Source organism: Molothrus aeneus, chromosome 23 (genome assembly GCF_037042795.1).
Source record: "Molothrus aeneus isolate 106 chromosome 23, BPBGC_Maene_1.0, whole genome shotgun sequence".
Taxonomy (NCBI): domain Eukaryota; kingdom Metazoa; phylum Chordata; class Aves; order Passeriformes; family Icteridae; genus Molothrus; species Molothrus aeneus.
The window spans coordinates 4,379,068-4,394,582 of record NC_089668.1 but is presented as its reverse complement, the minus strand read 5'-3'; the positions used below and the strand labels follow the sequence as shown (position 1 = coordinate 4,394,582).

Sequence of the window (15,515 nt, the reverse complement as noted above, 5' to 3'; positions counted from 1 at the left end):
GCCGCACAAAGGAGCCGCGCGGGGCTGCGGCCCCGGCCCCACGTCACATCCGGCCCCGCCGGCAGCAGGGGGCGCTGCTGCCCCGCGGGCCGGTCCTGCGCCACAGCGCCCCCTGCAGCTCGCGGGTCCGCCCGGCAGCCGCGCCCCGCCTGTGAGCCGCCGCCGCTCCGGCCTGAGCGGGGCCCGGAGAGCCTGAACGGGCACGGGGCTGGCACTGAACGGGCACGGGGCTGGCACTGAGCAGGCACAGGGCTGGCACTGAGCGGGCACAGGGCCGGCACTGAGCAGGCACAGGGCTGGCACATCGGCCCTGGGGATGGAGCCCGAGCGGGCACAGGGCTGGCACTGAGCGGGCACAGGGCCGGCACTGAGCGGGCACAGGGCTGGCACTGAGCGGGCACGGGGCTGGAACATCACCCCGGGGAACCTGAGCGGGCACAGGGCTCGCCCATCGGCCCCATGGAGCGTGAGCGGACATAGGGCTGGCACATCGCCCCCGGGGAGCCTGAACGGGCACAGAGCTCGCACATCGCTCCCGCGGAGCCTGTGAGGGCACAGGGCTGGCACATCAGCCCCGGGGAGCCCGAGTGAGCACAGGGCTGGCACATGGCCCTGGGGAGGGAGCCCGAGCGGGCACAGGGCTGGCACATTGCTCCCGCGGAGCCTGAAGGGGCACAGGGCTGGCACATTTCCCCCGGCGAGGGAGCCTGAACAGGCACAGGGCTGGCACTGAGCGGGCACAGGGCTGGCACTGAGCGGGCACAGGGCCGGCACTGAGCAGGCACAGGGCTGGCACATCGGCCCTGGGGATGGAGCCCGAGCGGGCACAGGGCTGGCACACGGCTCCCAGCCATCGCACCCGGCCTTGCCGCCGCTCCCCAGGCGGCGCAGCTGCCCCGCGTACACAGCAGCGGGAGCTGCTGGAGACCCCGAGCAGGAAGGAGCCCTGTGGCCGTAACAATCCTGTGCGAACAAATGGAGGGAGGTCCTTGAAATGCTTTGAAGGACAGACGTGTATGCCTATTTCATCACAGAACGGTTTGGATTGAAGGGACCTTAAAGATCATCTTAAAGCATGGGCAAGGACACCTTCCACTAGGCCAGGCTGCTCTGTGCCCTGGGCAACCTGTGCCAGTTGTCCCTCAGTAAAGAATTTCTTCATAATATCTGATCTAAATCTACCTTCCTTCAGCTTAAAGCCATCCCTTCCTCTCCTGTCCCTCTAGGCTCTTGACCAAAGTCCCTCTCAGCTCTCTTGCAGTCCCTTTATGTGCTGGAATGGGCTCTAAGGTCTCCCTGGAGCCTTCTCCAGGAGAACACCCCCAGCTCTCCCAGCCAGAGCAGAGGGGCTCCAACATCTCAGTTTTTGCATACAACTTTTACACAAATTATTTTCTTTCTCAGAGCACACTTCACATGTTTTCCATAGCTTTAAACCAGCCATCAGCTCATTCAAAACTTGACATAGTTATTTATTCTTCTGAATTGACAGATTCAAGTTAATGCTTTTATTTTTGAGGGCCTTTTATTAAATACAGTTCACATGACAAATATAGGCTCTCCAGATTTGTAAAATTGTCTCCTAAATCCGTAGCTATAAGCTATAGCTTAGCTCCATATTTGCTGGGGTATAAACACAATTAGAATAAGGCATACGAAGGGCTTTCAGCAATATCTTGTTTCACCCAAGACATCGTTGTGCCCATCATCTTATAAGGCATTTTTCCCTATGATCAGAAAAACAAATGTAAGCTAACAATAAAATATATGAGAATATTCTGACATGTGAAACAATGACAATTTGCTTTGATGACTCCTCTCTTTGTACAGAGCTGAGCAGAACTTTTTCATTTATTAAAGATAGAAAATCTGATTTTTATATGGAGGTTTTATATTCACGCTGGTTAAAACATTTGTATGCACATGCAAACTTATATCTTGCTTTTATTTTTACTTCAACAAAAGTAAATATAATCCTATTTTTCATCAGAAAAGTCTGAGATAATCAATGCCATTTCCAGGTGTACCCACTTTTTTCTTTATTAACTGATGGGGGCAAACTGTTTCCTGGGCTTTTTATATGTAGGAATTTTTATATATAAGAACAATGATGAAGAATAAGTTCAGCTGGATTCATATTCATGAAAAACCCTCAATGGAATGGAGGATAAGCCCCTTCAGAATCAAAGTGTGGCTTTAATACACTGGCTGAGCAACTGGACACTTCCATATACACAAGAAATCCAGGCAAAGTACAACAGAAACGGAGGAATTTAGATGTGGAAAAAGGGAGAACAAGAGCGAATTAGAAATTTTCTCAAAAGTTTCTGATTCTCTGTAATATTCTCTTCTTCCTCCCATACCCCCCAGCACCCTGGGGCAATAGGAGCAGCCTAATCCCACTGTAATGCTACTAAATAATAATTCTCATTTTCAAGGAAGACATGGTACATATCCTCAGCTATAATTCATCCTTCTTCCCACACTTCAGAGAAAGGTTTTATTAAGTAGCATTTTTCATTCTGACAGACATGAATGCAGGAGAAAAGCCTGCAGCTGAATTCAGCTTTTTCAAACACACTGGCAAGCACAAGTATCATTATACAGGAAATCAAATCACCCAAAGCCTCTTCACTGTGAAGAGGGTGAGCCTGGGAAGGTTCACAGAATGCTGAGAATAGAAAAAGGATCAAAAGCAATGTTCAAGGCATACACAAACTGAAGAAAAAGGTGCTTTGAAGTCTACACTTGTTTTCCTCCCTTTAAAAGTCTATACTATGATATGGAAATAAAAGTCACTGTGGTGGGTGGGGGGGAAGGTCTTCACCCAGCACTTTTTCTAAATTAAGTTCCACAGTTTTGTTTTTGTTAAAAATAAGTCATTTATAATTTAATACCTGTTTCAGGATACTCAGATGTGTGGTGCTGTTAACAGCGTGCTTAATTTGCATTATCCATTTAAAAAAAAATTAAAAAGCAGCTCTGAACTTTGCTTCTGAGATGGAAGCACTGTCTCTGCACCAGCAATCATTGCTGTCACTCCTGCTTTGCATCTTTCAAGGCCTGAAGTCTTTCTAAAAGGGGTGGGTGGGAGTAATGCCACATTGAAAAGATCCAGTCAGAAACAGGGAATCCTAAATTATCTTTGTTTAGCTTGATCAAAGCAGAATATAAGTCCTTGGCCTTGCCAAGTTCCTTGGCAAATGCATCTGCTTGAAACTCAAATCGTCGGCTCAATACTGTCAAACAAAATGAGAGAACCTGTGGAGAGAAATGCATTAAAATTATTTTAAAATCCAGCTATCTGCAAATTCCTTCAGTGCCAGTAATTTATTAAAATTATTTTTTAATTCTTAAAAATTATTTTTAAATTATTTTAAATTATGTTAAAATCCAGCTACCTGCAAATTCCTTCAGTGCCAGTAAGTTATTAAAATTATTTTTTAATTCTTAAAAATTATTTTTAAATTATTTTAAATTATGTTAAAATCCAGCTACCTGCAAATTCCTTCAGTGCCAGCAAGTTATTAAAATTATTTTTTAATTCTTAAAAATTATTTTTAAATTATTTTTAAATTATTTTAAAATCCAGCTATCTGCAAATTCCTTCAGTGCCAGCAAGTTATTAAAATTATTTTTTAATTCTTAAAAATTATTTTTAAATTATTTTAAAATCCAGCTGTCTGCAAATTCCTTCAGTGCCAGTAAGTTATTAAAATTATTTTTTAATTATTAAAAATTATTTTAAAATTATTTTAAATTATTTTAAAATCCAGCTATCTGCACATTCCTTCAGTGCCAGTAAGTAGCACCAAATCTAGCTTCCCACATCCCACACATTGCTGTGGCTGCAGGCTGATCTCACTAAGCTTTATCCAAGCCATACCTGAAACTGGGAGTGCTGCCCAACATGCAGCACTAAGCCTGATTATCAAAATGAGACACCCAACACAGCCCCTAGAAATTCAAACTTCCCCTGACAAAACAAAATCATTATTTAAATAGGATGGTACTTCAGAGTCTATGTCTTGAAAACAAGTTACCTCATTGTAAGGTGAAAAAATGAACTGGAAAATAATCATCAAGCCTATCAGGGTAGGCTGGGTGTCATAGAAACCAAATGCAGCAAAGAGTTCTTTCTGACCAATTAGCACAGCAAACAAGAAGAAGCAAAGGAAGGAATTCATCTGGAGAAAAGAAAAAACATTCTTGATTAAGATAAGTCATTACATAACATCACATTATAGATTTGCACATGGATGCCACTGTAAAAAACCAAGTGGATTACTTTAGAACTAATACACAGAGAGGGACAGCTGGTCTTTACCTGCTTCCTGAAAATGCAACAGCAGAAGCAGCACTATTTTCTGCCAGGGAGCAAAAAACAAATAATGAAGGGGGATGAAAAAGCAGAAGAGAAGAGAGGAGGTAGTACAGTGTCGTGAACAGTGGAAGAATTGCAGCACACAATATGCGTGAACAGCAAATCTCAGAGTTTATTGGTAACTCACACATATTTATATTGGTGTTAATGAAGCTTATACATATTGCAAAAGCTGAGCTCATTATTGGTTAAAGCACACTTAAATCAACCACACCTACTTCTATGCTCTAATGATTATTTTGTTTCTATGTTTACATTCTTATAGCTACTCTACCTAGGCTATCTTCATTTTCTGGCAAAAGATTTTCTCCCCCATCTTCATGTTGCAGCAAAGGTCACCATGACCCTTGTCAGTGATTGGACACTGATTACTTAATCCCCAGCTTGTTTCCCCTATCCTTATCTAACGGTATCACATCAAAGTGGCCTTTCTCAGCCAGCCAATTATCCACAAAGCTCTCCACTGTACAGAATAGAACCCATCTCCTTGGAATTGAGTACAGGTTCTGAAAAGTTTAAAGCCAAACAAAATGTGTCTGTGCTGTGTTGTACTTCTGTTCCTGGAGACAATCTGGGCTTCCACCCAAGCTGGGCAGTGTCCTGTACACACACTGTGCTTGCCTGGCTTTTCAGAGCCAGCAGGCAGGACCATGCCTTACCAAGTTTTCTAGAGGGGGTGACTACCTACCCAAGTGTTTTTTTGGTCTTTTTAGAGTAAAATAGAAGGTGCCAGAATATTGTTTGTTATTGAAACACACAGAAGAGAAAAGAAGGATGGCTGTGATCCAGACCAACTTCCTGTCACACAGTGTAAATGTATCAGGTGAATGTACACTAACAAATCTAGAAAAGGGCATTTGGAAACAGCTATAATTACAGATGCTCCAGGAAAAAAAATCCAGTTTAAAATAACTTACCTGGCTGATGATTATATTTTTGACAGTATGACCTAGTTTCCAGTGACCCAATTCATGACCAAGTACAGCCAGAACTTCTTCATTTTTACATCCTTGTTTCTTATTCTGAGGGAGCAACAAAGCAGAAGTATGATCAGGTATGTCTGAACACAACCAAATGAATTTCTTACTAATTTGTTTTTTTTCTTGGTCACTTAAGTGTCCTTAGATCAGGCCATTCCCTTCTAATACCAGAAACACACATACAATTTCTTGCTGAGCCTTTTTCATGAAGACACAGAAATAAAACCTTTTAAGGTTAGGAAGATTTCTACATGCTGATGATCAGACATGCTGATGCAAACCTGAAAGAACACTGGGAGATTTGCCTTCCAAATGCTCTCCCCTACCCTTTCCCATCCTGTTTCTTTACTCAAGCAATGACACTGGGAACAGGAATTCAGACTTTCAGAGAAGAATTGAGAGCAAAGCCTTGTTCCTACTTTCCTTCAACACTCAACATGTAACCTTCCTCCCAAGGCAGAACTGCTCCTTTTAGAAGGAACTGTCCTCTTCAGAAAGCCCTATGACACGCCCTAAAGCTTTAATTAGGAAGGACATCTGCCCCTTCAGAGTTCCATTAGCAAGTCAGAAGCAAACACAAAGGCTGAAGAACCTGTTGAAATGGAACACACCCTCATTACGACTAGATCAGGTGAGCTCAACATGCCCTCCTCTCACCACCCACTTCTGCAGTATTTGCCAAACAAAACCCTGGATGTGGCATTCACATTCTCTGAAAAAATCCCTTCCCCCAGGATTTTTCTCCTGAGAAGCTGAGAGGCCTCAGAGAAAAGGAAAACAATTCTTCTCTCATTTGCTTCTCCTGTGTTGTGCTCATGTGGAATGTGTTTGGAGATTGTTTACCCACAGGTGATTGTTCCATTGGATTCTGCTGGGAGTTGTTTTCACTCTTTGGCCAATCAGGGCCAAGCTGTGCTGGGACTCTTTCCAGAGTCACAAGTTTTCATTATCATCTTTTTAACATTCTGTCTGTATCCCTTCTGTATTCTTTAGCATAGTATTCTTTAATATAATATAGAATTATAAAGTAATGAATTAGCCTTCTGAGAACATGGAGTCAGATGCATCATTCCTGCCTTCATTGGGGCATTCCCTGCAAATAAATACCTGGACCCCACTAACATGGTGTCAAGGAACAGAAGCTGAACTGAACAACAATCCAGACATTGGCCTACCCTTAGGCCTGACCTGCACAAAGCCATTTGTTTTTCTCAGAATAACTCCTTCAGGTTATTCAGGAAATACTCTATTAGCTTTAGTCATTTCCATACTCTTCTGAGGCCACAGCAGCTCCTCCAGCAGACTCCTGATGTGCAGCTGCACATCAAAGGAGAGGCCAGTGCCAGGCTCCATCCTGTTCTTGAGCAGAGCATGGCAGGATGTACACATGCAGTCTGTCTGTCCTCCTGCACCAAAACCTCTGCATGCAGTAAAAGGCACACAAATGACACACTAAGAATTAAAAGTATTTCTTTCAAAGGGAACCTGTGGTATGGCAGTCCCAAGAGAGGATGAGCTAAAACCCTGAACAGGTCCCTTATTCAGACCTAGTTTTTACATGCAGGGAACAAATGTTTTGCTAAAGCCCATGTGGATTTTTACAGTCTCTGCTGCTATGTGCACAACTCACACAGCCCCAGAAATTCCAATCAGCAAAGCAGGCATACTTTGGTGTTGAAATCATTAGGCTTTGTGTTTTAGCAACTTACTCAAGACCTTTAAAATACACTAGAAAAAACAAGGGAGTATCTCACCAAGAAGTTAATATAAACAACACAATGAAAGACAAACTCACTTTGGTTTTAGACTTTGTTTCTTCATTCTCACCATCTTCTCCTTCTGCTGGTTCTTTGTTCAAAGCAGAATAGTCTTCCAGGAGTGTGTCAAAGAGTACTATCCTCTTGTTCTTGAAGAATCCATAGAAATAAGCATTGCTGTGGGAAGAACGCTTAGAACCTGATGGGGAAAATTTAAAGACCATGATCTGAATAATCCCATGCATTGAAGGCTGCACAGTATGACAGATGAGATTTTTCCAGAGGAATTCTCAAAGTCCCCAAATGAACTGTAGACAAACTCAAGCAGATCTGTTTGGAAGCTGAAGCATATTCTAAAACCTAAGTAATGATGACTCCAATAGAGAAATGTAGCATGCAATCACTAAAAGCACTAAAACCATAAGAGCAGTTATGAACATCTAATGTCCAGGAAGAAAAGCTAATCCTATTGCAATTTCAGATTGAGAGTGGAAAGAGCATTCTGAATTGACACTGCTCCAGGCAAAGAACCTGTGCCAAATTATGTAGAATTCTTTCAAATGTGCCAGCAAAGGTGAATGGAAACAGCTATTCCCTTTGTTTCACAGTTCTAAAATGATAATCTTGGCTACTTTTGTGCTTCCATTCCTGACCAAGCTGTGTATTTCCATTTCACAGACCCAGGAAAATGCTTCCAACCAGAAGATGAGTTCAGGTTGTGCACTGAGCTTCAGGAAAAAGACCAGGAAAATGCTCCAGACATTGGCAAGTATGGCAGTATCTGAGCAATGCAATCAACTGCCCTACTACAGCATCCACAATCAATGCTAAAACCCCACAAATTTAAACTTACAAAGCCTTTTTATTTATAAAAATAACAAAACCTCACCTTCAACAACATACACCTTAGTCAATGGGAAGTCAATGCTCTTTGCCATTGTTTCAATTTGCTGCTTGAGCTCTCCCTCCGGAAGCGGAATGAATTTATCAAACAAAGGTGCAATATAGTCTGCATAGATTGTAACAAGCACCTGCAACACATGCAGATATTAAAAACAGGGCATGCAAACCTGTTTGGTACTAAAGGTGGAGCAAAAAGTTCAAAAAGAGGCCACGATTTCAGAAAAAACACTTGATAAAGCAGAGTCCTGTATGAAGTGGGATCTGTGGGAGGCTCTTGTGGGCTGCTCTGTCTGGTGGCCAGTCCACATTCCAGCAAACTGTGCACAAACCACCACACACCTGAGCAGAACTGGTGTGAACAGTGCAGAAGACAAAGCCTCTGGGAGCAGGGGGCTCCTCAGTGAAAGGCTCTCACTTCCACTAATCCTGGAAAGCTCTGAAGGGTTTCACACTCAGCTGAAGAGATGAAAGAACCAAGAGATAGAAAAAGTGGGACTAATTCCTGCTAACTTGCAAAACAACTGTCTAAAAAGAGGCAAGAAATTTTATGTCCCCTGTTTTCTTTCTGTCTCCCAGCTGTCTGCAGGGCTCAGGGAATTGTCTGCCTGATGCCTCTGGCTCCACCATCACCAATAGCCTTGACCTAAAAACATCACTACAGTGCACCTGCATCTCTTCAAACTGGCATCAGCTGCAGAGAAAGCCAGAACTGGAATAATGTGATAGAAAGGAAAGCTGAACTCCCTTTCCTCACACTCTGGATCACCCCAATATTATTTTTATTTATTTGTTTTATAAGTTTAAATTCTGGTTAGCGAAAAAGGAACAGGACATGAGAGGCAAATGGACGTCAACATTAAATTCAAAATTATCTTGATACATTTTACTTCACTGAAAACATGCTCCTGGACTTTTGACGGTGTGTGCACTGCTGAAAAAGTCCAATGAAATAGAAAATCAGAAAAAGTGACTTTTGCAAAGTCACAGCAAGCGAGGGCATCAATATGAAACACCACTAAAATAAGGTTTGTTACTGTAATTTTTAAGGGCTTAAACCTCTGCAGGTATTTTGCAGAAGGTGTAGGAGGGTATTTCATAGAGTAGAAATCAGCTATTCAGTCCAGGCTATTGTTACAGACCACAGAGCATGTCGGGCCTAATTTCCAGGTTTTCTCTCAGATCTTTGTGTAATGCCTTGGAACCAGCAGGCATGACAGACTAGCAGGAGGATGCAACTCTAACTCTGATTACAGAGTTGTGGAATTTTCCCCAAAACCAGACTCTAAAGGGTAAATCTAATACCTCTTAGGATGATTTTGCATGTCAAAGGCTGTTCAAACACATTAAGGCCTGAAACTCTATAGGCAACACACCAATTGTCTAAGCATGCACTTAACCTCAGGTGTGGAGGAGGCTCAGAGGAGAAGAGTGAGCCAGGAAAATTCTGTTCTTTCAATACAGAAGTTTGAAGCTCTGTCAAGATGTTTTATTTTCTAGCTCTTGTAGTATAAAAGATAGACCTAGCCCTGTTATATCAGGTTCTAAAGCATCTGTAGATATTGTAGATATTGTTATAGTATCTGTAGAACTTCAGAACAAAATCTGTGTGGACAGTTCAAGGGGAAGGTACAGGCAGAGCAAAAATAAAATAGCAGCTTGTGATAGGAAAGTGAGAGAGAGGAATGTGGCTTCAGCTGCATATTCTGGTTCTCACCTCTACATTCAGGAGAAAGGAAAACAGATCACCACATAGTGCTGTATCTCCAGTACCTATTCTAAAGCTTTATAAGTGCTTCTCTTTCAATTGATGAAGACACTCCAGTATTAAATAAATTAGATAGATATGACATTATTGTGGACAACTAATCTGAGCTACTATTCCTGAACAGCTACATTGAGAGCAGGACACTGTTAAAGTCTGTAGACAGTAAAATTCACAGGAGATTTAGATTTTTTTTTCAATTTCCTTTCAGCTGCATTCAGCATGCTGAGCCATGCCAGTAATCTGGAGTCTGGAAGAAGCCCAAACATCTTCTCATACTCACCAAGGAAACAACTAAAGTGAAGAGCCAGGCATAGATAAAAAAGTAGTCTCCCCCTATTTTAATAATGTAAAGCAGAAGGGATGTCACTGGCAACAGAATACACTGAGTCACAACAAACTTCTTGATAGCATCCTTAAAAAAGAATCCCAGTGTCTGCAAAGAAAGGATAAATTGGATCAGTGACATCAATGCAAATATTAATATACCACTCTGGTTTGTGAACTGATCCCTTCAGTTTAAACAAATGGTAAACAGCAATGCCAGTGTCATAAGAAAATCAGAGTCAGTCAAAAAAGGAGCTCTCCCAGTAGCTCCTTACATTTACAGGGACTCAAGCCCATGCAGATGCACTCTCCCTTAGAAAGGCCTGACCCAAACCATTATTTTGTGTTGCACATTCATTAAAGGACCAGTCTATGTAACAAATCTGAACCAATTTGGTCAGTACAAGAGCTCTCTGCAGTACCTGTTGATTGAAGCCATGTTTCTCTTCTATGACAAATGTATTATACAAACTCCATGGGAGACCAGTCAGTGCACTGAAGAGTGTTGCAAGCAGCAGAAATACCAGGGACTGAACAATCTAAAAAACAAAACAAAACCACCTGATATTTACTGACCAATTCTAACAAATATTCCAGGTGTTAAAAATGGCTTTTAGGTCAGTGGTTTAACTGAAACCAGTCAGATGATGCTAGATAAATTCACAGAATAAACTTGCTCATGATGACTAATTATTGCTCACTGATAGCTTACTAAGGATTTGGAGCACAAATTTAAATGGCTTTTAGGTCAGTGGTTTAACTGAAACCAGTCAGATGATGTTAGATAAATTCACAAAATTAACTTGTTCATGATGACTAATTATTGCTCACTGATAGCTTACTAAGGATTTGGAGCACAAATTTAAATGGCTTTTAGGTCAGTGGTTTAACTGAAACCAGTTAGATGATGCTAGATAAATTCACAGAATTAACTTGTTCATGATGACTAATTATTGCTCACTGATAGCTTACTAAGGATTTGGAGCACAAATTTGTATTTATGCCTCATCCACAGCACAAAGGTAACATAAGCACTAGACTCAAATTTCTTACCCTTTTAGTGGGCAGGTAGATCAATTCTAGGATTAGTAAAAAGAAAACAGCCAAATAAAGAGCTCCCAAAAACACAGCCCACCACCTCATTTGAGTCAAGCAGATACCAGACTTTGCTTTTAACACATAAGGCTGTTTTAATTAGTAAACTAATTTAAAAACAAGCTAATTTACTGTTACCAGTTCTCAGAATCACAGAGTCACTGTGTGCACCAGAAAATATGTTATTTTTACTCTATTACAGGATAGCTAAATCTCACTTTTAACCAAATACCAATTTAAAAATAATTATTGCAGTAGGGACCAAATACTTGCACAGGAATTTAAAGCCTACTTACCTCATATTCTGGTCCAAAGCCAGCACGACCAGAGATCTGACCAGACAGTTTCCATAGAAAAGGAATTCCTCCACAGAGGAGAATCATCTTAAAAACAAAACCACATACTACAGAGGCAGTATGAAACACACTGTCATCTTAGTCTACTAACCTTTCAGCATGGTAAGAACCTTTTAAGAGTGAATAAGACAAGTTTTATAATTAGCTTTTTGCCACCCCTCTGATCTTAACAGTGATAAAACAAGCCTGGAATATCTGGCATTAATTAATTTTTACTTCACAGAAGTAGAGAGCAGGCAATTAATTTTTTTTCCTGTGAAATACAAGCATATTTTCAAGCCTATTTCCTGTACACTTTGCCACTGTACTGGCTTAGACATAAGGGATATCTTCAGAAGACCCTAAAGCTCTGGGGTTAACCACACACATATATTCATTTATGAATAGCCATACACATATATTGATATATGAATAGCCATACACATATATTGATATATGAATAGCCATACACATATATTGATATATGAATAGCCATACACATATATTCATTTATGAATAGCCATACACATATATTCATTTATGAATAGCCATACACATATATTGATATATGAATAGCCATACACATATATTCATTTATGAATAGCCATACACATATATTGATATATGAATAGCCATACACATATATTCATTTATGAATAGCCATACACATATATTCATATTGCAGCCTCTCCTCTTGAAGAGGAGCTGCCTTCCTCTCCTGGAGGTTCACCTGAGTTCCCTGACCAGAGAAAAGCCCCAGTTTCACTTTCAGTACTGGAGTTGCTACAGTCATGTTGAAGAAAGCTTTGTGGTCTCCTCCTTGTGCCTGCTCCCAGTGTCTCCTGATGTACCAGCTGCCAAAGAACAGAGAGTGAACATCTGGGGTACACCAGCATCAAAGAAATGCCCAAGCTACAGCTGCTGAGGCTCACTGCAGCTCACAGCCAGGCCTGGCAGCATTTCTCATACAGCTCAACTTGTAAATATTTCATGTTTGCTTTCTCAGGAAGTGATGCATCTCTAGATATAAAATCAGCTTTCAAGGAAGCAGCCTTCCAATATTGATGACACCAGAGGTTTATCTATTTCTTTATTTTGAAAAGGCTTCTCTTACAACCTACACTTAGGGTGCATTTTCAGTGTCAGGAGGAGATGGAAAGGATGAAAGCAAGTGTGGTGATTTTAAAAGCTTAATGGAGAAATGAGAGCCACTTCAAGTCCACCTTTTCTTTTTTTTTCTTTTCTCTTTTTACCTTCTACTTAAATTTTATCTAAAAATTTAAGTAGTTGATTCCTCCAAACAGGGAAAGATCTGTATTTTAACAATTTAGAATAACTCTCATGCTGCTTAATTATTTTGCAATGGAGACTACTATAGAACATAATTAAAATGTAAGCTAACACAGTACTTGTGCAGTATGACTCAGCACTGCAGAAAGAAATTACATGCTTTCTGAACAGTTACTTCTTTTTGTGTAGCAAATATAGCCACAAACAAAACCAGAATATAAATGTCAGCATTTGCTGTACGACACCAGAATGCCAATGGTGCAGCTGCATAGGATCACTAAGAACCAAAGTATTTAATAGTTTGAGTAAATAAAAAATATCACATGAAAGGTACTTACAGTGCCCTCAACCTCTGAATAGAGGCCTGACCAAAAGCTGAAAGTGCTTTTGTCCAACTGATAGAGGCGAGATTTTTCAAATGTTTCTGAGTCCATGATCTGTCCCAGCTCCTGAGGTACATGTGTTGTTGTTCTATACACCCGCCTCTGAAAAATTGAAGACAAAACTTAAAGTCTACACCTAATATTTTAAAGGAGATACATAAGATTTAAAAATAACACATAAAATGATCCCATGGGCCACCACAGAAAGTTAAAAAGAAAAAACAACACACATAGGAACAATTATTCCTAAATTCCGGTTTTCTGTGAAGTTCTAAATATAAAACTGAAGCATAATTATGATGCTGTAACCAGGAACTGAACTGCTGGCTTAATAACTTATCTATGTGCGATCAAACACAGAGCACACAAAGTGATTTTTCCACAGGATGTTACTTACCACACCACAGTTAACAACTAAGCCAAGTTTGAAAGCAAACACCAGATCCTCCTGTGCAAGCCATGTGACTTCACCAGAATACAGAGCGCAGAGTGGCTGCACAAACGAGGTGCTATTTCCTTTTCAGCAAGAACTTGCCACTTGAAGTTTTTTTAAGACTAGAAGTCTTTTCCCTCAGCTGTCTTGTTTCAGTATACTTACCCGTTCTCTAAGGCAAAGCTCCTACCCTTGGGCACTTCTAAACACGTTCTGCCCTGTCCGGGGCATCAGGCTGCACTGTCCCCGACCGCAGGGCTCACACAGCCGGTGTGCGGCTGCTGCTGAACCTGCCAGGTGGGCATGTGGCTGGCAGGACCCGACCAAAGGGCCGCTCCGTCCTCTATGTCATATTCTGCAATAGGAAGCGGGGTTGGGATGTGCCTTCCAGGGCGGCCATCGCTCGGAGGCTGCCAGGCATCACCTGCTCGGGGACGTGCTGAACCACGGCCTGTGCAGCGCTTCCTTCCTCTTTCCTTCACAGGTTAAACTGTCGCTATTTCAAGCCACGCATTTCCTCATTTTTCGCTCACTCTCAGCTGTCCCGGGGAGGAGGACCGAGCTGCTGGGGGTGCCGAGCCGCCGTGACCCTACCGCACTCACCCACTCGCCGCTGTGAGCATTCCCACCATCCGCTACAGCGCGCTGAGGCCGAGCCCCGGGACAGGGCCGAGCCCTCCACAGGCAGGTGACAGACCCCGCGTCCTCCGGCTCCGGCTCCAGCCCCAGCCCCGGCCCCGGCCCCGGCCCCGGCCCCGGACATCCTCCACGTGAGGCCGGGCCGGGCCCGGCACAGCCCCGGCCCGCCAGCGACCGTCCCCGCCAGAGCCCCACCGACCTGCCGGTGCGCCAGGAAAGCCTCCCAGAGGTAGACGGCCCACGAGAAGAGCAGGACGGAGCAGAAGATGCGGCGCTCAGCCGGCAGCTCTGCCCACAGGTCGCCGGACAGCGCCATGGCCGCTCCACCCGCCGCACGCTGCGGCGCCGCCTGGCGGCCGGAGGAACCGAGGGCGGGGCAGGGCGGGGCGGGGCGGCCGTGAGGGGCGGCTGCGGCGGGCTCCGGGCTGGGCTCCGTCAGGGACTCCATGGTGGGATCCGGGCAGGGCTCCATGAGAGGCGGCCGAGGCGGGCTCCGGGCTGAGCTACGTGAGGGTCTCCAGGCTGGGCTCTGTGAGGGGCTCCATGGTGGGCTCTGGGCTGAGCTCCGTGAGGGGCTCCATGGTGGGCTCCGGGCTGAGCTCCGTGAGGGACTCCAGGCTGGGCTCCGTGAGGGGCTCCATGGTGGGCTCCGGGCTGAGCTCCGTGAGGGGCTCCATGGTGGGCTCCGGGCTGGGCTCCATGAGAGGCGGCCGAGGCGGGCTCCGGGCTGAGCTACGTGAGGGTCTCCAGGCTGGGCTCCGTGAGGGGCTCCATGGTGGGCTCCGTGAGGGCGCCGCGGCTGGTGCGGTGGGCTCGGGCTCAGCTCCGTCCGTCACGGCTCTTGCCCGGCCACCCCAGTGAAGCGCGTGTGGGGGGCAGCACGGCGAGGATCTGGGCAGGTGTTTAAATTATATTTCTTCAGTATAAATTACTTAGACCGCGCACAATAACGCCTATAAAGCCTCTTTTGTACTTGTCCAAAACCTTTTAGAGAAACACTAAGAGAAGTACAGAAATTAACACTGCTGCAGGACTCGCTGGTTTATTCAAGCCGAAACTTCAGATTTGGCCGGTGTAATGCTCGGTGAAGACAGCACGGGGCTGCCTGGGGACAAGCGTGCCCTGCAGAGCACAGGGACTGTGGAACCTGACAAAGATGCAGTAAGAGATGGGTTAACATTGAGCCACTTCTAGATACGGCATTTTAGTATCAGTAATTTATCTAAT

At 43.7% G+C, this 15,515-nt stretch overlaps 1 protein-coding gene across 1 annotated transcript; it reads right to left on the bottom strand.

Moving 5' to 3' along the window:
* Window positions 1-1,448: 1,448 nt before the first annotated feature.
* ZMPSTE24 (zinc metallopeptidase STE24) lies at window positions 1,449-14,615 on the bottom strand. Its single transcript, XM_066564972.1, has 10 exons — window positions 14,488-14,615; window positions 13,172-13,318; window positions 11,505-11,591; window positions 10,536-10,652; window positions 10,070-10,222; window positions 8,011-8,152; window positions 7,160-7,320; window positions 5,302-5,406; window positions 4,044-4,187; window positions 1,449-3,261 (listed from the first exon to the last, which is right to left on the bottom strand). Exons 1-10 carry the CDS (start codon window positions 14,602-14,604, stop codon window positions 3,037-3,039), a joined length of 1,398 nt encoding a protein of 465 aa, XP_066421069.1. The 5' UTR covers window positions 14,605-14,615; the 3' UTR covers window positions 1,449-3,036.
* Window positions 14,616-15,515: the final 900 nt, after the last annotated feature.

Excerpts from the sequence above, each read along its gene's own strand:
- ZMPSTE24 (XM_066564972.1), bottom strand. The coding sequence starts at position 14,604 with ATGGCGCTGTCCGGCGACCTGTGGGCAGAGCTGCCGGCTGAGCGCCGC. Across the intron at positions 8,153-10,069 it reads TCACTTTAGTTGTTTCCTTG|GTGCTTGTTACAATCTATGC; the intron begins GTGAGTATGAGA and ends CATGTGTTGCAG. Across the intron at positions 4,188-5,301 it reads AAAATATAATCATCAGCCAG|ATGAATTCCTTCCTTTGCTT; the intron begins GTAAGTTATTTT and ends TCTTTTCTCCAG.